The sequence below is a fragment of the Diadema antillarum genome, unplaced genomic scaffold (genome assembly GCF_040938485.1).
Source record: "Diadema antillarum isolate AM-2024a unplaced genomic scaffold, OU_Dant_1.0 scf00000134, whole genome shotgun sequence".
Lineage (NCBI taxonomy): Eukaryota > Metazoa > Echinodermata > Echinoidea > Diadematoida > Diadematidae > Diadema > Diadema antillarum.
In genome coordinates, this window is record NW_027271023.1 from 3,534,006 (window position 1) to 3,560,609 (window position 26,604).

A 26,604-nucleotide genomic window follows, 5' to 3' on the forward strand; every position below is an offset into this window, starting at 1 on the left:
CGAAAGAATGAGTATTAGGAAAAATAGTATTCATTTTGCTATACATGGCGATGTAACACTCTTTACGCACCATATTATCCAGTATGATTGCTTCTTGCTAACATATACTCTAGAATTAAGGATTATCTTGAAAATCAACTCAAAATCTCCCTGTCTTTAATTTGCGTTTGAAATATATTTGCAAACATTAATCTTCATTTTTTAAAGAAAATAAAGATTTAAGTTATTTCATTTGTTCTCTATTATTTTGGTAACTGTTGTCCTAATGATCTCAGTTGCAGAAATGCAGAGAGATACCATGCAAAAAAAAAATGTCTAATTGTTGTGATCTCCATGCTTTCAATAATAAGATGTGAAATTAGTTCGATAGTGATTAGAGCACTAATGTGTTTCTTTGTGTTCGTTTTCACTTGTCGTGATAATTTATTTGTTTGGTTTTTTTTACTGAATTTTCAGGACACTGACTATCAAAGTCAATGTCAAACCAACCATGGCACTATATCAAGTCATATGACGTCATCTTTAGTCACGTGACTCAAGTTGGCCTACATTTCTACAACCATATATGAGCTGGGCTGAGCTGTGTACAAATTCTATGGACAGCTACTTGTGTATGTTGGATGGAACTACTCTCACTACAACGATTGGGTGAACAAACAAAGCATGAAAAGAAGCAAAGATGTTGACAAGCAATTTAGGCAGAGCGGCTGCATACACAAAGGGCCTATCTTGTCACGCAGCAGCTTTGTGTTTCCTTCTAAGATCCAAGTTTTTTATCCCCCTTTGCTTGTTTTCACCCATTCGTCTTGGGTTTGTGTGTTTTCTGGTTGTTGCTTTCTGGCAAAACTTGCCGAACTCAGAAGGAAGACTCGTTAGCTTCAAATGTGTCTCCACGGGGTCAGTGCCCTTTAAATGGTGTGTACAGTTCTGGTCGAGGTGAGGATTTAGCTTTTAACGTTTTGCGAGATATTCAGAAACCACTCTATGAGATGTCAAAGAGCATGCAATTCTAAGGGGTATCAAAAGTTTATTTGATGAAAATCGGTTTTGAAATGGCTGAGATATCCAAAAAACAAGGTGAAACAAAGAGATCCTAATAAAAGGCGTGGCATGCAGTCTTTTGTTATTATCACTTTTTTAGATATCTCAGCCATTTGAAAGCCAATTTTCATCAAATAAACGTTGAATCCTTCTTAAAATTACATGCTCTTTCATTATATTTCATAAGAGGTTTCTCATTATCTCACTTTCGAATGTAAAAAACATGAATCCCCACCTCAACCAGTACTGTACAGCCCCTTTAAGTTACTAATAGCATTATTCATAAACAAGGTAAAACTGCCTATTAGGCTAGTAACTACATGATAACTTTTACTTGGCCGCCGATGACAAACACGGGATGCTGAAATGCTCTAAATTTACACCCACCAGTGTGTACAAATTAGTTTTATATTTCATGTTGGAGAGTGGAAGTCACGCATGAACACTGGGCTGTGAAATCATACATGGTAAATGTTCCCAATACGATTTCTCCGTTAAATATGAATGATGTTGTTTGTTTTTGTTTGTTTGTTTTTTACAATAAAAGATTTCAGTCACGGGAGATATAATATTTGAATTATTTACATTGTATTTTGCATATATGATATATCATGTGCGTAATTGTATTTTGTTCATCTAAACATTTAGGTGCAATATTCAGGTGTATTCCTTGACAGGAGATACGTTTCGTATATTTATTTTGCACATAATCATCGTTCAAGTGGAATGTAGAGCAATAACTGAAATCGAAATAAATAAAATCATCGGAGAAAAAGTACGCGTAATGGACGACGGATAGAGCAGAGGAAAACGACACAGAGGATCCTCCTCTCCCAAAAAAGAGTGAATTGAAATTGAGACTTGACATTTTTTAAAACAAAAACAGTGATACTTGTCACAATCCATAATTCTTAATGGGAAATTACATGAGATAATGACGCCGTAGTCTATTAAGTCTCAAACTGCCCTGCGTACAATAACCTCTTCATCACTTATGATTATTAAAGACTCTTTACATGATTTGCAATATTGTATAAGCTTTCGCGCTTCATGTCCGATTGAAATAAATACTGTACTGCGTGTTTGTTTGATCTCAGTCTGCTCATTTCAGTCAAATTTACTAACGAGTGAAAGTTAACTCACTACAGTATGTCCCCCCCCCCATTAAAAAAAAAAAATACAATCGGATTTTCGCATTGAAACTCCAAATATGATTACACTGTCTAAATGCTACTTCAGGGTTTTAAAATATAACATCTTAGCTCTATTTTGCAGAAAACCTCATTCAATTTGGTTATGCGGTCACAGAGAAATGTGGCTTGTGGTGAAACATGTCATGAGTCTGGTTCTTCCAAGTTTAGCACTTGGATGCTCTTGGACTCTTAACACAATGGACAGAACATGGAGGGAAGAGATTCCTGACATGCTCTACAAAATTCCTCATTTCTCTTTAACCACTGAATCAAATCGAATGGGAATTTCTGTAAGATGTGGGCAATGAGTTATAGTTTCATACCGTGAAATTGTATTTGGATTGATTCACTATTTTTAAGTTATCATTGCGGAAGGTCCCGTTGTATTTTTTCATTTGTTTATTTATTTATTTATTTATTTTTTTTTTTGGGGGGGGGGACATACGGTACATTGAAGGCGGTGTATAAAGGCAACACACAAAGAATCAATCTATTCTTTTTGGTCAGTATATCAATAAGGCTGTAATAGTACTGATGTCATTTTATTTTCGGTATTACACCTTGCACCCTTTGTGAAATCAATCAACTGTGATGAACATAATGAATGATTCATGACGTTTGCACACTTTCAATCTTCAGTTATTCCGACTAAGTTTGCGGTATGTAGACTATATGAATAACTTTTATAGAAATAACGCAACAATAATGACAACGTTCACACATCTCTGTAATGTACCGTAGTATAATCCACCACACCTAACCACACCTACCGATACACACCTAACGATTCGTTAGCGCTATCTCGAGTTAATTAATGGATGAGGTGCACAGTGCATTTCGAATACGAAACGGAGGAAGAGTGAACAACAATGATTGAAAGATTACAGATTTTTTTTAAGTTACTTATACAAACAATGGTCACGGAAGGCCTTATCTAATACATGTCTAGAGTTGTATGGGGACTCTGTAAAACTGGTCGAGAGGTACAATTCCAACCGTCACGGTTATTATAAATCCTGCAAATCATGCATTATAATACACCAGGCCCGTAGCCAGGGAGGGGGGGGGGGGGGGGGTGCGTCGGGTGCGTACGCACGGCCCCAAATTCTGAAAGGTCCACTTTTTCATAATAACGGTTTTTAGCAATTCTCAAGATAACAATCCAAATAAATATAAAGACACATTATATGCTACGTAAATGTGGAAGAGTACGTTTAACAATGTTAAAAATAATTGTACGAAACCCTTTTGTTGTATGAACCATCGGATCGTCCCCATGCACACAAACACAAATGTTATGTATCAATTTGTGCGAGCTATTATTATATTGGCACTGCATGCCATGGCCCTTGGCGCGTGTGACCGGTGTTTTTTTTTTTTTTTTCCACTGGCCGCCCGAGTACGTGCGATTCGTGGATGACATTGAGGTTGACACTTGCATTTTTTCACAGGAACAGAGGTAAGTGGATGAAAATCTAATAGCCTCAAGTTTACATATATGATAAAAATTAAAGAAATTTCCTCGAAATTACTATAAATCGAAAACCAGTTCTCTTGTAACACTCATTGGGCCATTATGCATGCCTAACGAATTATAATAGCTGCTTTTTCTAGCCCTTTTGCTAGTACCAACATTCGAGAAAAGATCATCTATCAAGTAACTGTACGATCTCCGTGCATAATCTAATGCTTTTAAACACACTTGCCTACTCGCCTTCAGCTGGCATTTGCTTACGGTTCCAACAAAAGAATTCACCCGACCGTCACGCCTGTGCGAAAATGAACAAAGGCGCATTTCATGTGCGCGAAGGGAGCGATTTCTGGTGTTGCATGCTGTTGAGTGTAGTGGAAGGGCGGGTTAGTTATACCACTTTTTACTCAAGGTCACCTTGGGCCCAGGGGTTAAAACTTTGAAAAATGGTACCTAGTAAAAATTGAAGAACAACATACAGTGCGTATCAAAATAAAGGTAATCCATTTTTAGAGAGTAAGTATCCATAAGTCATAAATGATAGAGATTTATAAGTATATTAATAATAAAGAACAACTCTTTTTCCAACGATACCTCATTTGCATCACTGGTTTCATGCATTGCTAAGTACAATGCTCTTGAAGAGAACAATGTCCAATTATCTCTTTTCTAACTTACAGGTAGCAGATTTCTTTGCAGGCCAAATTCGGAAATGTACTGTTGATTATTACTTATACATTTTCTCATGTTGTGACAGTTCTATTGGTTCTCATTTTAAAGTGAGCCAAAACCTAAGAACATTCTCACTTATAATTTCCAAAGAGTATTATGCAGGCACGCAAACTCATTTTAGTTGTATTTCATTTAAATGTAATGGGTAAGAGGGTATGAGAGAGAATGGAAAGTGCTGAGCTATGAAGTAAAATGGTAAAGTAAAAAGTTTGTCAGATAGTATTACAAAAGCCTGAATATTGCAAGAGCTCCGGAGTAAAAACAGTCAGTGAAAAACCCTATGTATGATAGCATTGTGAGAGCGTTAGACTGCATTGTGACGCATCGTTATTTAATTTACATTCTTTATTGATATATTTTCATAAATATCTCAGGTAATGAGTCGGATTGGATTACAATTCTCACTTACAGATTTGTAGAAGTCTGAGTCAACAGTATCACACAGTACTTCAAGACGTATTATAGTACAAACGATTTCTTGAGCCTGCACCGTTTCAGGCTCTGTTCTGGATACGGCGGTAGAAACTCATTCTTTTTTGTTGTTTATTTTATCATTATTTACTAATCTCTTTTCTAACTTACAGGTAGCGGATTTCTTTGCAGGCCAAATTCGGAAATGTAGTGTTGATTATTACTTATACATTTTCTCATGTTGTGACAGTTCTATTGGTTCTCATTTTAAAGTGAGCCAAAACCTAAGAACATTTTCACTTATAATTTTCAAAAAGTATTATGCAGGCACGCAAACTCATTTTAGTTGTATTTCATTTAAATGTAATGGGTAAGAGGGTATGAGAGAGAATGGAAAGTGCTGAGCTATGAAGTAAAATGGTAAAGTAAAAAGTTTGTCAGATAGTATTACAAAAGAAACTCATTCTTTTTTGTTTGTTTATTTTATCATTATTTACTTATCTCTCTTCTAACTTAAAGGTAGTGGATCTCTTTGCAGCCCAAATTCGAAAATGCCTAGAGACAGCTAGTAACCAAATATGCTACTATAATTTGATAAATAAGAAATAACCATTCCAGTATGTATCTTAGTGTGCACAGTAAGACAGATCAAATCAAGTAGGAAAACATCTGAGCACTAAGCCTGAGGTCTGAATTTGCACTCAACTTCTTCCAATGGCTAACGGATGTTTAATTTTTGAATTTCACTGACCTCCAAATTTCACAAAGAAAACCTTCTCAGCATGATGGTTAATATGACATTTGACTGATATTGGAGATGTTTGCGAATCGGATCTACTACCTTTAATATTATTAAATCTAAAATGATTATTTGAAAGTTCGGAAATGCTGGAAATATCCTACCACAAGGAGGCAAAATATAAATGGTTCACATTTACAATTCATTTTGTTTTACAAATGTTCTTATTTATTTTCGTTTTTGACAAACTCGCATACCAACGGCTGATATACTGTATAGTAAAGTGAATGTTTCATCTTCCAAACAGCATCCAATGGGAAGGAAAACTCCAACTGAAAGGTGGACACCGTGACCATACTCGCTAAAGAAAACGCGTAATAGGGTCGTTTTTTCTCACGGATTAGATGGAAAGTGTGATGTACGAGCGTATATAATCAAAGGGTATCAAAAAGGCCGAAATTTGGGAAAATGGTATATTGTTCAATCATGATGAAGTACTTCTTTAGGGTGCATGAAACATTTAAGGAATACTTGTTTTCAAGGCCCGAAAAAATCATAATGATCATTACTCGTTTAGGGGCCATTTTGAAAGTCCATGTATGAGCATGGTGTCCACCTTTTAATTGTCGCTACCCCTTTCGGGACAGTATCAAAGGACCGTTTTGTTAATTAACGCAATCCCCCCTTCCTTTAAAAATCCTGGCTTCAGGCCTGCTAACGCGGGTATACAATAGAAAAAATAAAACTTAAAACAACACCAGGAAAATCACTATTCTCAATTTTGCGGCGCGCTACGCGCGCAGAGTCTCGAACACAATAATTGTGTTAATTAATTAATTATTAAACTTTGCAACTTCCTGGCAAAATGAGTTTTTACTATTTCCTAGATGAAATACCGTAACGCGATTGCATGCAACAGACAAAAATACAAATTTCCTCGAGACTTTAAAACGTCATTAAAACAGTCAAAATTCACAATTTGCGGCGCGCTTCGCGCGCAAATTCTTATACACGTGTACAACTTTTGTAGTTCGGTCGTCCAAAGAATATATATATATATATATATATATATATATATAATTGTGTGTGTGTGTGTGTGTGTGTGTGTGTGTGTCATCATTGGTATTGGTACCGAAGGTCCGTTTTTTTTAGTGACCGCACCCCCCCCCCCCCCCCCCCCCCCCCTTGAAAAATCCTGGCTACGGGCCTGTACACACATATGAGCTTTTCATCATAGGCTAAGATATTAACTTTGAAAATAATAAGATACGGGTGCACTTTGATTTCTCTCACGCCTGGACAGACAAGGTCTTCGATGATAAAAAAAAAAGGTGTTAATTGAATACAAACATAAAATATTGTATAAAATTTGTCCCTGTCTTGACATAATTATGTACCAAAGAATAAATGCGTGAAGTAATATTCATCGTTGGTTGAAAGAGAGTAGTAAGTAGTTGACAAATTCAAGAATGTAAAGAACAGACATGACGAAAGTTAATGAGTGATGTTGTACAGTAACTCATCCCTGTATTAGACGCAACGATAATTGTGATGGCTTGACTACTTTTGCATCAGACAAAATGATTGATCTGAAGTCAGTTTATAGGTGCCTGTTAGCCGAGAGAATCTATAAATTACCATATTCTTGGAATTTCCATTATATTTTACAAAAAGAGATTATAAGGACGGCAAACGCACATGTATAAACCTATTAATATACTGAAAGTACTGACAGAAGCAGGATTACCTTCGCTATACGCCGCTAATCTTAATCGTTATTGCAGCGTAATGAAATACACATGAAAATGAATCTGTGGAAAGAAGTCAGCAAAATGTATATGACAGTACGCTTACATGTTTATGAACAATGGCATATCATCCCCAAGCTTAACACAGTGGACTAACGTTGCATAAAATTTCAAGTCAAATGCAATATCATATGTTACTTCATTAAAATTATCAATCTATAATATACAATTTGTATTTGTCTTGACATGAATCGCATGCGTTGGACGATTAAGTCATCAAACATCAAACGCGTGCGTGAAGGACTCTGGATCAGCACTTACTTTATAGTATGACACACTCATCCAAAGAGAGCACTATTATTCAACGTGGTGACATACCATAGCAAAGTAATGAATGCCATGTATTAAGGACGCGTAGTACAGAGGCACCTGACGCACTGTGACAGCGTAGATCCGCTGTAGTCTCGCATCCTCCTATTCGTTTCTAATTTTCAGATCAATTAATCGACAACATGGCGTCATCAAACGATCTCTGACTATCGTTGCGCCCGAAGTTCTCGCGGGCGGACTCGTCGTCGTCGATATCGCCCCGTCGTCCTTCGTCTTCGTTGAAGAGTTCCTCTGGCGCGACCTCGAGGCCGGCCACGGAGCGAAAGTATGCCACCATTCGCTTCTGTCGCTTCAGCAAGGCGAGGAGGATAACCAGAACCACGAGGAACACAACTCCGCCCAAGGTGGCACCGACAACCAAACCAATGTTGATATCAGCGCCTGTACAACGTCATTTACAAAGAATATCATTGTTATTATAATGCTGACACTTCAAAAAAAAAAAAAAGGTTTCATAGCAACAGAGGAATTTACATGACAATGCAATCGTACAACTAGGAATGTTTAAGAGTTCAGTGTAGAAACTGTGCCCTTTGGCGTGGAGTTTACCAATTAGCGGTTGATAATAGTACGCAAAATGCTCTTGGACATATTACTGCTAAAGCGATGTTTCTATTTCTGTTAAGTTTGCTGTTCAGAATATTTCAGAAAAACATGTAGACGATGAACGAAAAACTCATGTGCTTATGATCTGAAAGCTTTTCCAAAGGTAAACTTGAGATTGATAACAGAAAAATACTGAATGAAATGAACAAATGAAGATGCTTAAGAATGTGAATGATTTACAATATTATTCCAACGATTGTTTTAAGTAAGTTGTATTCTTTATTTTTTTTAGGTAGGCTGTCTATTTTCTGACGACTGCATGTGAATTACCACACTCCTTAATCGTGTATTCCACCGTCACATACAAAATGAAAATAAAATTGAACTAACCTGGGTTATCCCTTCCATCTGGAGTAGTTCCAGGGCGAAGACCATAGACTGTGCAAAAAATGGAAATTGATGACAATGACCAAGATAATCCAGAGGAAGAGATGTCATACTTGTGGACTGCACCTGTATAGCCCACCATCTACACACATGAACGTTTCTTCGACGGTGCGTGGCAATGTTGCAGTGGACACTCTGGATGGATTGACTGTCGATTACATTTTAAAGGCAGAGAAGTTGGCTCTGCTGCCTCCAACGTTGGTTGTGATGATCTAGATGTAATCTTGTCGTACAATAGATCGGTTCTTTAATGTATTCTGATTGTATGCATGCTTTGTTCACAAAATTTGCTATCACCGACTACAGAGCTTCCCCGACATAGCAACCACTTCAATAGTGAGATCCTGCCTACGGAATTTTAGGGAGGGGGCAGAAGAATGAACTATTTCGTTACTAGACTGTAGGAAAAGAAGCATCCATAGATTTTACAATAGATTACAGAAACGGTATAATATTATATCTACCTCATGTTAACATTATAATTAGCTATTTAAAAATGTAATAATTCTGACTAGAAAGTGATGTCATCTGATCTGGCATAATGTAGTCTGCAATGTATAAAATATAGTCATCAACCTTACTGTTCTATTTGCCTGTTGTCAGACGGGTATCACTTTATTTACGCCACCTGGACGCGTCATAATTTTACCAGTCAGTCATGTCAGTTGGACATAATCAGTGGTTGAGTGTTGTAATATCATAGACAACAGGCAGTGCGAATATGATTTGACATAACACACGAAACGCACGTTACAAGCTATTCTGATTATGTTCTTGATAAAACTTATATTTCACCTGACGATAAAAAAATATAAAAACAACAGTCAATCCCTCAAGAAATAATCATTATGTGCCAAAGGGTAAACCAGAGCTGTATTTTGGTAAAATATTTGGGAAAGTGTTTGAAGCTGTGTCCTCATTGACATCCAATCTTATCACCGTTTCGATTAGGACGTACTTTCAACTAATGACACTGATATGGTATAATCTTCCATTATATAATCCTTTTAAGATCGGTGTGTCAGATTAGTGCCCCGACATTTTAATTCGAGTTATTTTGATTCTTCATTTCATAAATACTCGCGCGATCTCTTTTCGCGTATCGTAAAACTTCCCGTGAGTCTTTGCCATCATGTATAAATTACGGCTCATCTTTTGTGAATAGGGATGGCAAAAAGTAATTACCACAATTAAGACTTAATACATTCTTTAGAGAAAGGCTCGTCGTTATAATTATAATGAGACATGAATCAATTGTCTTCCAATCTGTGTGGCAGATCCAGTTTGTACATATATGTTCAAAGGGAATTAGATTGTTAATCTTTCATCCGCTTAATATCGTTTTTGTAAATTGCACAATAAATCAATAATTGTGTAATCAAAGTGGACAATCATTAAAAAAAAGAGAAAAATACCTGTGTACTTGCAAACATAGGGAAGTTTCTCGTAGCAGTTGAGATCATTCCACTGGCCTGCACTGTCCCCTCTGGTGTACATCTGGGTGCATTCCTCCTCCTGGCTGTCCCCGCCGGTACCGCTGGGCTCACCGGGGGCCCACATGATGTACTCAAATGGGCTGTTGTCCTCCCATTCAAATGCTGTCATTTTGTTTGTTTGTTTGTTTGTTTGTTTGTTTTGTTGTTGTTTGTTTTGTTGTTGTTTGTTTTTGGTGGGAGGGAAGATTTGACACTGATGAATCATGTTGTACTTAAAGTGCAATTCTTCACTATGCTCCAACTGCCTTGAATATTATTATGGAGTAATATGAGAAATTAGGCCATGTCAATCTACTTATTTTATTGAGGCCGACCTGGACATGGTGTGAGGGTGCAGTAACGTTAAAGAATAAAAACAAAATCAAATCAAATCAAATCAAATCGATCGCCCATGGTACGAACCAAATGGACATTTATATAGTATAGGCGTTTACATAATAGGCCTATACCGTATGCTCTCAAGAAACCTTCCTTACGAGAAATAAAATATGAAAACTCCATTACACTATGCAAGATATACTTGTTTCCGCATTGGTATCAAGAAATAAACACATTTCATACTGATATGCGTGTGCAACTATATGATTTTATGTGAATTGTACCATAATATTGTTTGAAACAGAAATAAGGCTTCTGCGTAGAACGAATAAACGGAGTATATGACAATGGGCCGAATGCATAAAACTGACTAGCAATTGCTTCTAGCAAAAGCACAAGATCGTGTAGCAAAAGATCTAGCTCAAGAAATTGCTTAAATCCATATGCATATTTGCTTGTGCTTATACCTTTTGCTTGTCCCGCACAAGCAATTGCTTGCGTTTTCAACAAAAGGGACTTCACGCCTAAGGCGGGTGTGACAGCATGTATTTGAAAGTGCGTGTGTATGCGGAAACATTTCCTGACATAGCAAAGGAGCTCGACGAAATGACACTCATAAATGCACACACACAGACGCACACACACATCTATACAGACACACGTACTGGGTAATTCCCATCACTGCTTACGCTAGCCCGGATCTGCCAGGTCGCACGTGGAGAGAGGTCTCCTTGCTCCCCACCGAAGTCAGACATCCTACCTGTTTCTCATCATATTTTGCGTGCTAACCACTGGGCATTCATGTTGTTGAAACGAAAAATTTTCTTACACTACGTAAGAGTTACTTCTTGTAGATTTATACAAGTCCTGCACAAGCTTTGCTTTCTTTTATGAATATGAAAATGATACTTTAAAGGGAACGTCCAAGTTAAGCAGAAGCTCAAGCTCATTTTACAGAGCTCGGAAAATCGTAAGCAATTGCTAGCAAGAACAAGCAAAAGGTATGTTTTATGCATACGTTTTTAAGCAAAGGCTTGGTCTCGAAGCAATTGCTTTCGGGCAGCAAGCAGTTGCTTCTACTTGCTAGCAAAAGGTTTTATTCGCAATAAATTGCTTGTGTTTATGCATACGGATTCAAGTAAAAGGCTAGCACAAGCAATTGCTAGCTTTTATGCATCCGGCCCAATGATTCTTCGGCAATTCCCCTCACCCATGCCTTCGATGCGGTTGAGGCCGATCCAGATGCTGTAGATGCCATCTGGGATCAGAGAGAGGACGAAATCGACTTCCTCGTCGCTATGGAGACTGACCATGTGTGAGTCGTAGGTGGGGCAGGCATACTCGGCCCCCGCCCAGCGAACCCATTGATCGTCGTTGAAGAAACCCCGGTAGCACGCGCCTCCGAACGGCACCCATTCTTCGCTGGGACAGTCCTCCGGAGATACAGTTGGCTGCACTGGTCTAGTGTCTGTTTGGCAAACAAATCGTGACATTGTTTGCCATCATAATGTATAGAAAATGACAATAGAAGTGCCCTGCAGAATTCGGAATATGGCTTCCTCCATGTTCCCCAGATTTGTAAGTTTTGTAGATAACATGCAGAGATTGATTTTACTTTGTGTGTATGTGTGTGTGTGTGTGTGTGTGTGTGTGTGTGTGTGTGTGTTGGGGGATGGTGTGATTCCACAGATACCAATGAAACAACGGTTACTTTGACATAAAGAAACCTCGTGTTTCACGTATCTGCTACCTGAACGCTAAACTCAAGAACAGCAATGAAAAATTTCACGTCGGAAGACAATTCATATCCCGCTGTTCTATACATCTGCACTGATACAACTAATAGACAAGGTGACTGGAGTAAGAAAATGGACGATAACACAAGTATTATAATGAATTGCTTCGAAAATTGAGTTCATATATGCAATGCTTCAAGAGAGTTTTTGGAAGAGAATAGTTAGCCAGTAAAACAAACAAACAAACAAAACAATAACTGAAGAAAAAAAAAACCCAAAACATGGACAAACATGCCAGCTGCAAACTGTTATATCATCCTTAACACCAAGGAAAAATTCGTCTAGATTAAAATGACGAGATCTGAAGTAATTATTGGAATACATGAATGGAAGCCATTGTCACTGCCAAATCTCACAAGCAGTTTGCTTTCAAATTTGACATCATGACTGCTATTTTGAGAGGAAATATTTATATGGATGATATCCTAATAGAACACGGAGATCGTGTGAAACTAAACTGCATAAATTATTGAGCTTATCTGCATTAATATGCCGAGTTATTTCATTTATTCAAAATCTGTGGCAGACTTCGATTATTTGTAGCCTATTTTCATTCCAAACCAAACTTTAGCTTTTGTTCTTCGGTCATCAGCTCTCATTATACAACGTCCAAGTAGATCCTTAATTTGATTGGGATTGTTCGTGACGTGATATTCAATAAGTACTCCATTCAACGCGCCGTGCAATTTTGGTTCTATTTTTGCGTGCAACTTGGTTCTATTTTTTCGTTCTATTCCACAGTTCGAGAAATTGTACGGTACTGCATGTACTGTGTGTTGCATATTATTGAGGATCGCATGCAGCGAGCGCAGTGTACGTGTGCGGTCATGCATGCGCGTCTGTAGGCCTACGTAGTGCTAGTGTATGTGTATGAGCGACCTGTATCTTCACTGATTGCACAAGCCAGCCAGAAAGAGAATCGAAGTGGATCCACATGTAAGTATGGCTATATTTTTCATACATACATAGACTTCTAGGCCTACTTAGACCTACCCAACAATCCTGATCCTCCAACCAAAAAGATCTTCTTAAGTACTTGGACGTTGTATAAAACAAATAGTGTATGGTCTTTACTCGTGCAAGATTTCATACCATTGCACTCGTGACCATTCACTATTTGTATAAAAATCAATCGTTTACTGACTGCCTCAACCTCTCCCGGAATTCGCCTATCACCTTCACTTGTCATGTCTCTTGTAGAGATTTCAAGCAGGTGCGCATTCCGAAGTCATTGTTTATAACGATCATCTGTTTGAGACGAACTTGTTATGGAGAAACAGGTGTAATCAATACGAATTAGCCAATCAACTGGCTGTTACCATTCAAACAGCTGTCAGCTGAGTTTGCTATTGATACGCAAAGAAAGTGCATTTGTGCCTGTGATGTTCGCTGTATAGCCGCCATCTGTCTGAGCAATCTGAAGATTTTGTTTTTAGCTCTAATATAACATCGGGAAAATGGAACAAAAGTTACTCCTGTCCAGATGTAGCGGCAAAAGTCAGAACTCCATATATGTTGTAAAAGTTTTTGAAACTGAACCCTCCAGTAAAACCTACTTTATCCCTTTCCCACTTAGTGATATATGTCAGATTAGTGCCCGGACATTCATAGTCGAGCAATTTTGATCTCTGTTTCATCAATATTTGCGCAATTTCTACAAGCACATCTCATTATGATTTTTTACCATGGCTACTACTAAAACACTGATCAATTCAGTGGTTATTTACGTCGATGTAGGGCAATTTGTCAATCAGTTGCAAAGAAAACATCTCGACGGAAGAAATTCATGAATTTGAACACATCTCATTAGCATCCCAAAGCATTGTCCTTACAATTATAGATAGACCTACTGCTCATTTTTTTGCAAGTAGTGATGACGGAACGTACAGGGTAATCACCGTCATAAAGACATACTATTACAGGTAATTATTTTCCTTAGAGAGTGGCTTGTCATTATGCAATGAGACATGAATATTATCTTTACGTGCATGGCCGGTACGTGAGGCAGATCCAGTTTGATATATACTTCAGATATTTCATTCATTTATCTATGTATTTTTGTTATCATTATATTTAGTTGCGGCATCGAATATGGGTTCAAAGGGAATAAGACAGTTATTGTAACACCAATCTCTTGAACCTCTTTGTTTTTTCTCAACCTCGCAGTTGCAAAAACTTCAACATGTTCAAGGTCTTGATCATTACCGAACGTGAACTTGCAGACGGCACCGTGCGTTTCGTTGCACATGACATCGCTCCAGCGGTCGGTGGCAGGGTCCAGAATGGTGCAGGTCTCGAGCGGGCCCAAGCTTGGCTCGCCGTGGCCCCAGTTAGTGTAGGACACAGGCCAACCGTCATCCCAGCTAAATCTATGATCAGCCTGCATTCAGTGTGCGATCAGGGAAGTATGGATCTGTATTATTATTATTCTTATCATTATTATTATCATTGTAATTATAATAATAATAATAATAATAATAATAATAATAATAATTATTATTATTATTATTATTATTTTCATTATTATTATTATAATTATTATTATTATTACAATTATTATTAATATTATTATAATTTTTTATTATTATTATTATTATCATCATCATCATTTTTAGTAGTAGTAGTAGTAGTAGTAGTATTTATTCGACCAGGTAAAGAATATAGGATACAAATCATAAACATTACAAACATGAAACAAAAACCAGAATTAACATTACAAAGGATACACTGCACCGTATACGTTACACAAAATGAAAATGAAATGAATGGAGGCTACAAGGGGTCAGGGCACACAAAAGTAAATACATGTACTATTGCCCGTAGGCATGCAAACCCACACACGTTGCCCCTAAGAAACATTTAACAATCATTCAAAAGTAAAAAAAAAAAAAAAATATCACTTAACTCCTGATCCCAACCCCTTAACGCCATGGCCCACATCAAACTTCAAAACATGAAAAACACACAATGCAATTCCAATAATCGTCCAACCATTAACTATTAAAGGGATGATACAGTTTTGCTTGAGATGGGGATTCAGGTTTTATCTTTCTGCATGTTGATTAGAAACCATTAATTATGAAATATTAATGAGCATACAAATATAAAAGGAATCAAAAGTTTATTTGATTAAAATTGGTTTTGAAAAGGCTGAGATATCCCAAAACAAAGACGTCCAATAAAAGGTGGGTCCTACGTTTATTAAGACCATGTTGTTTTACTTTATTTTGGATATCTCAGCTATTCAAAAACCGATTTTCATCAAATAAGACTACAACCATGACAATCTATGCCTCTGAAAGCATACGTACTACTATTATAGACCTAAAGATTATCTATCACGTGGTTTTTTTTCGCAGTATCGTTGGTCCTCACACTTTCACGAATACCTACATAATATACTTATGCATTTACTAATGTGAGATACATTCGTTTTACTAATTCACTTGTTTGTGGTACATCAAAAGGTAGGTTGGTCTCGTTTTCAAGCCATGCCACTGTATCTTCTGAAGATTTACAATGGTTGATAGACTGCATTAGTAGCTGTCACTCATGGATAAAAGAAACTTGTTTCCATGAAGTTGTTTCTTGTTATTCTGTATAACATGGCGTTTGTTTGTTTGTTGTTTTTTCATACCACTGCTACAAATGACAAAAGTCGTAACAGCAAAACTTAACTACCGGATATTTACATTGTTAATTCGTGAAGAATACCAGTAAAACAAACAAACAAACAAACTAAAAACTAGATGGCAAACTCTGTCATTTACAATGAAAATAATAACATTTCACTGTAAACATTATCTTTATTTTTTTCCATAGAGAAAAAATATATATTTCATCAATCACTTCTGATGCAAGGTCCAAACAATACTCGAGAAATACTTTCTTCGATAGACTTTGGGTTACATTTTTCTGTTAAAAATGAAGCCCTGAAATAAAATCGATCAATCCTAGTCGACAGTTTGGAATATAATTGACAGGAGGACTTTCATTTTATTAAGTGGATCTATGTGTGTACGTCTGTTGAAGGGCGAAGGATCTAAAGTGGAACCTTGGAAGCTAATGAGTGTTTCATTATTATTGTACAAGCTGCAATATTTCAGAATAATAATGATAATTTGCTTTCAGATATGTTTTGTGCCTTTCATGTTTGAAAGTATGTATCACATTGAGCTTACTTTTTAACTGTAAATAGAAAATATACATATAAATACATATTTTTCCATTTTCAAAGTATAAATGTGTGAGTGTGTGTGTATGTATGTTGTGTGTTGAAGGCGGGGGGGGGGGTATGTCCCAACCCCACCCTTTTCAGCGACAAAGAAGCAGAGGAATACGAATTTATAGAAATGATTGAATACTTACGAAGGTGAGCCCAATGTACATGGGGGAGGTGATACCTTCAGAAGCCATCATGAGGAGAATATTTTCGTGCTCATAGACGGAGTTTATTGAAGCAAGTGTGCTGTCAAGCCCATCCGATACGCATAGTCTATCAAAATGGGCAGGATTTGCAACAGATTATCTAATTGTTGGTAACACTTTTCCAGAAGTTTAAATATATTTCTACTCTAGCAATCTGGTGAATTTTTTTCTTTCTGTTTTCACGCAAATAAAATAAATTTGAATATTTATCATCTACTTTTTCTCCACCATACGACACGGAGTAAAATGCGGTTGCCGATGCGATGACTACCTAGGGTTAATTTTTGCAGGAAAAAGACCCCAAACTTGTCTGGTAAAAGTGCAGCTGACATTTTGTGCAATGCCTTCTAGAGCAGAGTTATGTTTAATATTAGAAATTATGTTATATCATAACCTGTCAGAAACAGAGCACGAAACTCGATAGCTTTGCAATACTTTTTTTTGTCTTAAAAAAAAAAAACAACGAGACAGTTGACGGGGAAAAACAAACCTTCTGGTTAACTTTCAATAAAAGAGGCAAGTTTGTTATGCAAAACGCTAAAACAAAGCGAAGTCTTGAAATATAATTTCGTTCAGAGGAGTAGCATAATTTGAAAGAAATTTTAAAATTTAGAAATAAAAAAAATAGAAAAGACATAGCAGAAACTTTTTCATGACACACATATCAATTATAGGGAAAACAACATTTGAATGATAATTAAAAGAGGAAAGACATGGAGAGAGAGAGCGTAAGAGGAGCCCGGAGGGGGGAATTGAGAGGAAAAAGGAGTAGGAGAGATGAAGGAAAGGGACTCACGCCTCAGCTTCATCCCGTGTGTACGATCCGTTGTGGAGTTTAAAGCACGAGTTGCCATAGTGATAGTAACTTTGGCACAGTGACAACGTTGGTGCCACGGGAGTGCCATCAGGATCTGAGTGGTATAATCAGCAGGGGATACAAAATATCAAAACTACGTTGATATTCAATGATATTGATTATGATATTTAAGGCGCCATATCTAACCTTGTTAAGAAAGAAAAAAGAATAAGTCACGTAATATTAAATTATACCATCGTGTATCATCCATCACAGCGTTAGTGCTCCCCGATTACCAGCGACATACCAAATACGTGTTGCGGCGTCAACATAGTACGTACATTGTACATGTTGTATACTATGCTATGAAGACGCATAAAGCGTGAAAAAAATACAAGAGAACGAGATCTGATTATTCATCTGAGTATACGAGTATACGGTATAGGCCTTAAAGAAAACCTGAGTTGGAAAATTTGAATGTGGAAAAAATCTTTATATGGAAAAGGGGAAAAACGACAATAAAGTATATTGGAATGTGAGCATACAAGTTGTTCCCATGGTGACGCTTGTTTTTTTGTTTTTTGTTTTTCATCGCCTGATGCATTCACCAGTGAGATTTCTTTTTAGGACAGAATACTTCATATTCACTGTACATTATCTGAATTTCTGTCTGTCTGTTTCGTCGTATTATATTGTCTTTTAGTTCTGCAGTTTAATCCGTGGCTACCTAACATACACTCATCCCGTTTTCGTTCAGGAAAATCTATTTTAACTTATTCCTTCAATTACCTGTGATCCCTAAAATAATACGGTTTTCTTTATCCAGGGTAGTCGATTCTTCAGTGTTACCACTGCTCTGCCAACGAGCCCTGCCTTTATCACTCTAGCGTTCCCAGGTACACATTTATACACCTGGGTCGAGAGGGACATGGTGGGAAAAAACATCTTGTCCAAGTATGTAGGCTACTGGACGGGATTCGAACTCGGTCATCAGATTAAAAGTCGATAGTCTTATCCACTATGCCAGCCTGTAAAGTGTTAATAACTTCCCATAAGCGGTGTTTGAATGTTTGTGACGTATACAATGCTGATGGTATAAAGCAGTCTAGCATTTAAGTTCAATGCTTACCTCGAGGACGTTGGCACAAAGCATAGTACTGCTGTATCTATAACACACAAACACACACTCGACAACACACACGACACACACTACACACACAACTGCATGAGCAAGAGTATGAACAAGGAGCTTCAAACAGAGTAACTGATGACCGATATCATCACTGGTGCTGTGAGACCGGGGGAGGGGGGGAACTATGTGCATACACACACCAAATACAAACGCATTACTGCATATTCCTAAAATCCATAGAGGGAAAGAAAGTATTCTTATATTAAAACAAGGCTCTATATTAGCGTTGGCTCGGTGGCGACCAAGTTTCAAAAGGCTATCTTTTTGTGGCTCGATTAATAGGCGCTTGTGAATTAATTTTGAACGTATGAATGAAGGTTTACTCACGCCACCCCAGTTGTTAGGCTCGTTAGTAGCCCAGTTGGTGTGGAAGACCGGCGAGCCGTCAGACCACGTGAACAAGCCCTCGTGGTCACGGTCATTCAGGCCGAGCCAGACGGGTCCCGCGATGTTTTCGAGGAGGGACACGGCGAGCGCTTTACAACATCAACCAAAAGGGCAGGGAAGGTACATTGGTGAAACCAGCATAAACAGAAATATTTGTAAATATGGGTCTTTTGCTCCTTCTAGTAGTTACATTTAGTCGATAAAAAATGTCAGTAATACATGTAGGTATGATTATTTTTTTCCTCGTTTCGTTTTTCTTAACACCGTCTGTGTGCAATACGCGTAGACCGTAATATCTTTCAATTGCTGCTCCATCGACAAAACGAAATATCAAAGAATTTTGTCGCTATCTGCTTTCATTAACAGCATTCCAGATGCTGGAGCAATGTCTAACCGCACCCCACCCCCCGCCTCCGCCACCCCCACTCTATACCATTTGTCAAGATACATAGATTTGAAAAACGGAATGCTTTCGCATAGCATACCTCCGTTGCGGTCCAGAATAATGTGGCATACAGGGGGTTTACACGGTGGCGCATAAAGTACAAAGTGTTAAGTAACCAATCAAAAATTACAATCTCATTAAGCCTACGTACTTGTATTTTTTTTTTTACTTATTCAATGCATTTGCAGGCATTGTAGACCTTTTTTTTTTTAATTCTCAGGAGTCCAAAGAGGAAGACAGATCAAAATCTCTGAAATACCCATAAAGACAGCCAGGGGGTCCTTCTTCAAATTCGTGAGGTTGGATTTCGTGGCGCGGAAAGTACGAACCTCTTTACCGGAGATTTAGGGAACACGCACGAGGTCTTGTCTTTCCATATAACGATAGGTCTCGTTCTAAACACGACCAAGTTGTCAAGACCTATATTCTTTCTTTGGGAACATATTATGCTATACCTTCTTCTTTGTCATCACGTATGGAGGCCAGGTCTCCCCCAAGGACCATACAGTGGTTCCTAGCCGAAGTCCAGGAGTCCAAGTGGTCCTGGACCTGTAGGCACTTGTTGCCCCACGTCACCCACCCCTTCGGGCAGTATCCGGCGGCGCGCTCGGTCGGAGCAGGAGTCACCGACCCTCCTCCAAGGTTCTTTTTACACATGAACGACATTGTCTCTCCGCAGTCTTTTAGCTTCCAGCCACCTGTAACAAAGAACGGAAAAAAACAAGAACAAAATGTTTAAGAACACACATGTGGAGAATAATATATACTTGCTGAGCGCCACATGTATGAATTGCTATCAGCAGCTCGGTCCTCTTGGATGTGAGTGGAGGGGAAATTGGAAATTGGAAGTAATTTACTCTCAACTAATAATTTCACTTGGTATTAACGAAATTTAAACCAAGTTACTTTAGCCTTCATGTGTCCATATAGCAGGCACTGTACTTGCTAAATCTTTATAGTCAGCATTGAGTAATTCCTCCATGCCTGATCTACTTTAACGTTAAAAAGCCCACTCGTATGTAGTAATATGTGCATAAGTACGAGAGAAATTGGCCACGGTCATACGATAGGGATTAGATCTGGATTGGATAATCTCTAATCATTATTCAACCGATTAGTTCCAGATATCTGTGTAAGTTATTGGTATGGTTAGGGTTGGGTTAGCAAATTTCTAGCAAGCTAATTTGCAACCTACTTTATGAGAGTTACGTTGTATACATATTTGTGAAAAAAATATCTGAATACTTATTCAATAAAAAAATAAGATAACTATTTTCCTGCTTACCCGTCTCAGAGTCCATGGAAATGCAGGACGTCACACTGTTACCAGGTTCGTTGGCGTCCCATTTGAAATAGTTGGCAGGTGATTCGTCTGTCCATCTAATTTTCACGGAAATTGCCAAAAAAGAAGAAGAGGAAGAAGAGGAAAAAGAAAAAGAAAAGATGAATAGCTAGAAAATGGTAAAAAATGAATATAAACTCAACATTACAAGTGAATTTTAAAACTGAATATATAATTAGAACTAGAATTAATGATAAGAATCCATTTTAATGTATACCACACACAAAGCATAGAAAATTATATAAAACAGAAACACACATGCATGACATGATAATCTGTTGTCTATAATTAGGCGCATGGTATAAATGTTATTGATATCTTTGTTCATACTTAAATCTACTCTCAGATATATATATACTCATTTTAAGAGTTAACCTTTCTGATGGCGCTGAAATCACGATCCGGGAATATGTGCTTGCCATTACATTCCATATTTGATCATTTTTTTTTTTTTTTTTAGTTTGTCTCTTCTCAGTAACTAGTTACTTGTTATTCGTCATCACAAAAGCCATTATAATGTCCAGAAAATATATTTCTGGTTTTTGGCAAATAATGCAGATATGTATTTGTTAGATGCTAAGCTTCAAATTTATATATACTTTGCCCTACTTCATTACAAGAAAATATTCCAGAATTAAAAATTAGAAAATTTTAAAAGAATATACTTAGTAACGCCAAAGTCGGCTTTGCGTGCTTTTTTCTTCCTTTTATGACCTTCGTCTGTACACGGGCAACATGATGACGCGGAGCATTGTTAACATCTGCGTCAAGAACCATAATTTATATGGAATTACAATGAAATGCTGAGTCATGTAAACCAAATCTTGCGGATCAGATTGTGCGTTTGAAGGATTATGCAAGGAACACACTTAACGGTATGGAATAATGAGTGAACATTTCAAGCCATGTGACTGGATTGAAGGTAAGCCGAACATGGTAACCGCTGAAAATTTAAAGGGGATGGCTACTGATCAGTGGGAATCAGTGGGAATGCTGGGGATGATTGTTCCAATCCTTGTGGAATTCATTTAAGAGTACATTATATATCTATTGTTGTGTGAAAATGGTTTGCTTCAGAATGGTCTTATATTCAAGTAATGTACAGTTTAATGTTTCCAGGTTAGCATGCCTGTAGAGTGACGGGGCATTTGCACATTACCTGAATATGAGACCGTTCTGAAGCAAATAATTTTCACTCAAGAATATATATATATATATATATATAATTTATATATATATATATATATATATATATATAATGTACTCTTAAATGAATCCCACAAGAATTGGAACTATCATCCCCAGTATTCCCACCGATTACCATTAATCAGTTACTAGTCATCCCCTTTAACCCTAAAAAGACTGGGCTATTTTGGTAAGACGGGGGGGGGGGGGGGGCTAAAGGGCCCCCCATAAGATCTCGGTCGTGGATCGCGCGATCGCCGCGGAAATTTGCACAGTGGTAGTGTGCGATGTAATCCACAAGATGGTATATTCAAATTTTCGAAAATTGCCTTTTTTTTATTTTATTTTGATTAATTATGCTAATTTATGCGAGAAATCAGACTCTTTGATCTAAATCAGTAAATAAAGCTCCAAAAGTGCTCATTTCTGGTGTATTTATTCTTTGTGGCATTCTTAGCAAATGTACTTGAAAAAAAAATCGGTATCAAAATTAATTTCTTACTTATTTTATTGTTTCATGAATTTCTTATGTATTTCTCTGTTTTTTCGACCTTTTGTTTTTGTTGTTTTTTTACAAAATTTGTGGCAGACACTTTTTGAAGCATGATACTCCTAAAACAAGTTAATTTTAGCCATTGAGAGTAAAATTAAGCATATTATATGGACCATGTGACAAAAACTCAATTTGCATTGACTTTGTACACAAAATCACATTTTTGAGCCATTTTCGGCCTCACGTGCATGTACAAAAAGTTATGTAACTTCAGAACCGTACCCCCGGGCGTCACAAATTTGGTGTCAAAATGTGCGGGAAACTCGAAAGAAAAAAGTCACAGAGCATCGCGGCGAGAGCATTGCGTGTTGCAGAGTAATCGCGCGAAATGCCGAAGGGGGGGGGGGCCCAGTCTTTTTAGGGTTAAACAAGAAGTAACTTACTGAAATCCTCCATGTGTCTCTTGATCGTACATTCCAAGCCACATCACAGTGACCCCATTCGTCTTAACCTATTAAAGTGAAAGATGTAGAGGATAGGAATTTTAAGAGTTACGGTACAATATTAGGCGAGGCGAACGGTTCGTGTGTGTGTGTGTGTGTGTGTGTGTGTGTGTCTGTCTGTCTGTCTGTCTGTCTGTCTCCCTCTCTTGAACCGCTATCTAAACTTGTCGCAGCTCCAAAGTATGACAAAAAAAGTTCGACATAGTGTGCGTCTCAACTTTTGAAATGGGAGCTGTTTTTCAATGCCTAGGAGAAACTAAATCTCAAGGTCATTCCGATACTGAAAACTATGCCTATAAGTGACAATATATATATATATATATATATATATATATATATACACATGTACATGGATAAAATTTGGGGTTCTTATGAAAAATCTTTCTACCACTTTGTGGAACACTATTTGGAAATATATCTTGACCTCGGCCAAAACGTTCGAACTCTATACTTCACTTCATTTTGCTAGGATGAATTCTTGCCAAGCTGCCCAATTCAACCACTATTACTACTACTACTACTATTACTGATGATGATGATAATGATAATACAATAATGATCATAATAACAATGATAATGATAATAGTAATAATAATAAGAAGAAGAAGGAAAAAAACAATATCAATAATGATACAATACATTTATTAGACACTTCATACGGATGTTTCGCAGAGTTTACCAGAAATTAGATTATACTTTAATCAACCACTATTATGTCAACTTTCAGTAATTTCTGACTACATCTGTCGTTAATGTTGTTCATATTAACTTGTGCTTTACAAATCTGTTTTTAGATGATAAGACTCACCAATTCCTGGACGAAGTAATTTTCGTCCTTGCTGTGCACAGACACCATGTTCGATTGCTCCGCGGAGCAGCGAGAGAGGGCGTCGAACCACGTAACGCGGTTGGCCGAATCACTACCCATGAATAGGTAACACGTGTCGAGATCCGCATTGTAGTCCCAGCGTTGCCAATTTCCGCCCTCCTCGCACCGCTCGGCTATAAAAAGAAGAAAGAAAAAAATAAAAAGATTGGCACAAATGCAAATGAAAAAAAAAAAGACAACGTAATTCAAATAGTGAACATGCAAGTTGGAATAAATAGCGAAATGTTGACTCTCGGACAAACCTGACAATAGTACGTTGAATACGAGATCAATGTTGTCTTGTTCTTGTTGTTGTTGTGTTGTTGTTGTTGTTTTTTATCGGGGGCGCGGTTTGGTTATTTTTGTTGTTGTTGTTGTTGTTTATTTTGCCCCTCTATAGTAGGAGGGTTTTATACAATTATTTCATAGTAAACGGGCGTAAATATGTAAAGTCATCAGTATTATCACAATTGCACATGTCAACACAATGTTCTACGTTGTCGGAAAGTATTCAACAGAATGTTCAATGTATCAATCCATTACATCACATGTCTACTATCTACAAGACACTAATACGTCTATCAAATATTATTCAGTTCAATGACTCTGCCACTATGTGAAGTGGATAAGAAAAAAATGATAACTTTGCAAAAATAGCAGTTCACACAACATCGTCTTGAGTGAGTGCTGCCGAACTCCATTCTATAGACTCACATTTTCCTGGCGAAACAGGGGGCATCGTTGTGTACATCTCTGAACCTGCACAGATAAGACAAAATACATTGAAAATAATCGTAGTCATTCTCATCGTTAATCTAATACCATACTTATATACCTAAAAATTTCCATTCAACATTTCAGTGTACTAGTATTCTGCATCTTTTCAAGATAAAGTAAAGATTATAACTTTCTGAAAGTCGGCATCGCAACGCGATCAAAATCCGTAACGGTACGATTATAGATATTCCCCTCGATTTCATGCCATAAAGATATAGAATTGTAGAAGAGATTTGAGCGGTAGTCAACGAGAGACACGTCAGGACATCAAATTATTATTTGTTTTTTATCATCAGAATTACGAAGTTTGTTATACTAGTAACACTTTTGCGAAAATATGTGACCTTGCATCATTGAACCAATTGAAAGTAACACGCTCCGATTCTATGCCAATGACCATTTATTCGGATGCTTATTTCAAAGTGAAAAAAAAATATTTAAAAAAAATGGTCACTCAATGTGAATTCACAAAAAGAAAAGAAAATTATCATGACAGGGAAACTTAAACGTCAGTTTTCTAAAACGATAAAGTCAGGCTAAGAACCAGTCTTAGGTTAATCTTATTGAATAAGAGGATTTTGAAAATTCTGCAACCATCACAATTAAACGTGATCAACTAGGACTTACTTTTTTTCTTAACTCCACCATATACATACAATTTCAAACTACATAAAAGAGAAAAAATAATAAACTTTATACAACAACAAATCACAGGTATTAGGACCCGAGTGGTTTCTGAGAGTAGGGGGGATAGCAGACGACGTCACCTTTTGGCGCTTTACATATCCAGCTCCTCTTGGATTCCATAGGTATGAATTGCCAACCATTGTCTATATTTGCGGGGTACATCACAGCCGCTAGATACTGTCCGTCCTCTAAATCGTCCGGTACACCAGGTCCCCAGTTCACATAGTTCAGCTCACTGCCATCGTACCACTGGAAATCTGCAATGGGCAAGACAGACAACACAGGTTTCACAGAAAACCACAAGAGTGCTGGCAAGTGGAGCAAGGCAATTTCGAGATTTTTGTATCGTTCACTTGCTTGCAAGACAAATACACAGCACAACATGATACGGACCCTTTATTTAAGTGTATTTCCGGCCAGGTGAACACTTTGTTTTGATCTTATTAATAAATAAAGGTTGAAAAGTCATTTGCCGCAAGCGTCTTAAGCCCATGGAAAAAAGAGTATTATTTTGCGACCGACGACGAAAAGCAGACAAATTAATGCTTCTTTCATTTCATTCAGTTTCCTTCATTCTTTTTTTTTTTCATTCATTCATTTAATTCACCTTGCTTGATGTGCAATTTGTTGAGCTTTATCCTCTACAAACTGTACAGTATGTAGTTCGTAAGAATTTTTAAAAACATTTTAATATCGTCTCCTTAATGTTATGTACTTAAAGCCATTCTATTCGTGATGTAAATAGTCTGAAGAAAGACTGCACGATAACTTCCATCATGATCGCGTGGTGATTCATAATTTCGTCACTAATTATAATGGTATCTATAGATTTAAACGTCAAATAGCACATACACCCTCCGCCATATTCTGTGAGACCAAGCCAGAATTCTTCCTCCACGTTAACCCTAAAAGAAACCAAAATGAAACAAAATGAGATAAGAAGGTAGTTATCTCATACTTGAAACAAATACACAGAAGTACAAAACATTTTCATATATTGCAACTGATTGACAAATTGCCCTACATCGACGTAAATAAACACTGAATTGATCAGTGTTTTAGTAGTAGCCACGATAAAATCATGGGCGTACGTACTCGAGCATAATTCGAACCTACGACCTCCTGATCTCCGGACAGGCGTCATCTCCACTAGACCGCCGAGCTTTCGCCCGA

At 37.4% G+C, this 26,604-nt stretch overlaps 1 protein-coding gene across 1 annotated transcript in view; it reads right to left on the reverse strand.

Annotated features, from left to right (window-relative positions):
- Positions 1-17,548: 17,548 nt before the first annotated feature.
- Positions 17,549-26,604, reverse strand: part of LOC139720847 (macrophage mannose receptor 1-like) — a 30,806-nt gene continuing 21,750 nt past the window's right edge. Inside the window, exons 21-29 of the mRNA XM_071632183.1 lie at positions 26,284-26,336; positions 25,569-25,688; positions 24,682-24,726; positions 23,908-24,101; positions 23,040-23,107; positions 20,862-20,956; positions 20,032-20,274; positions 19,068-19,220; positions 17,549-17,667 (exon numbers count right to left, since the gene is read on the reverse strand). Of these exons, the coding sequence (XP_071488284.1) occupies positions 17,549-17,667; positions 19,068-19,220; positions 20,032-20,274; positions 20,862-20,956; positions 23,040-23,107; positions 23,908-24,101; positions 24,682-24,726; positions 25,569-25,688; positions 26,284-26,336 (1,090 nt within the window). The remainder of the gene's footprint in view (positions 17,668-19,067; positions 19,221-20,031; positions 20,275-20,861; positions 20,957-23,039; positions 23,108-23,907; positions 24,102-24,681; positions 24,727-25,568; positions 25,689-26,283; positions 26,337-26,604) is intronic.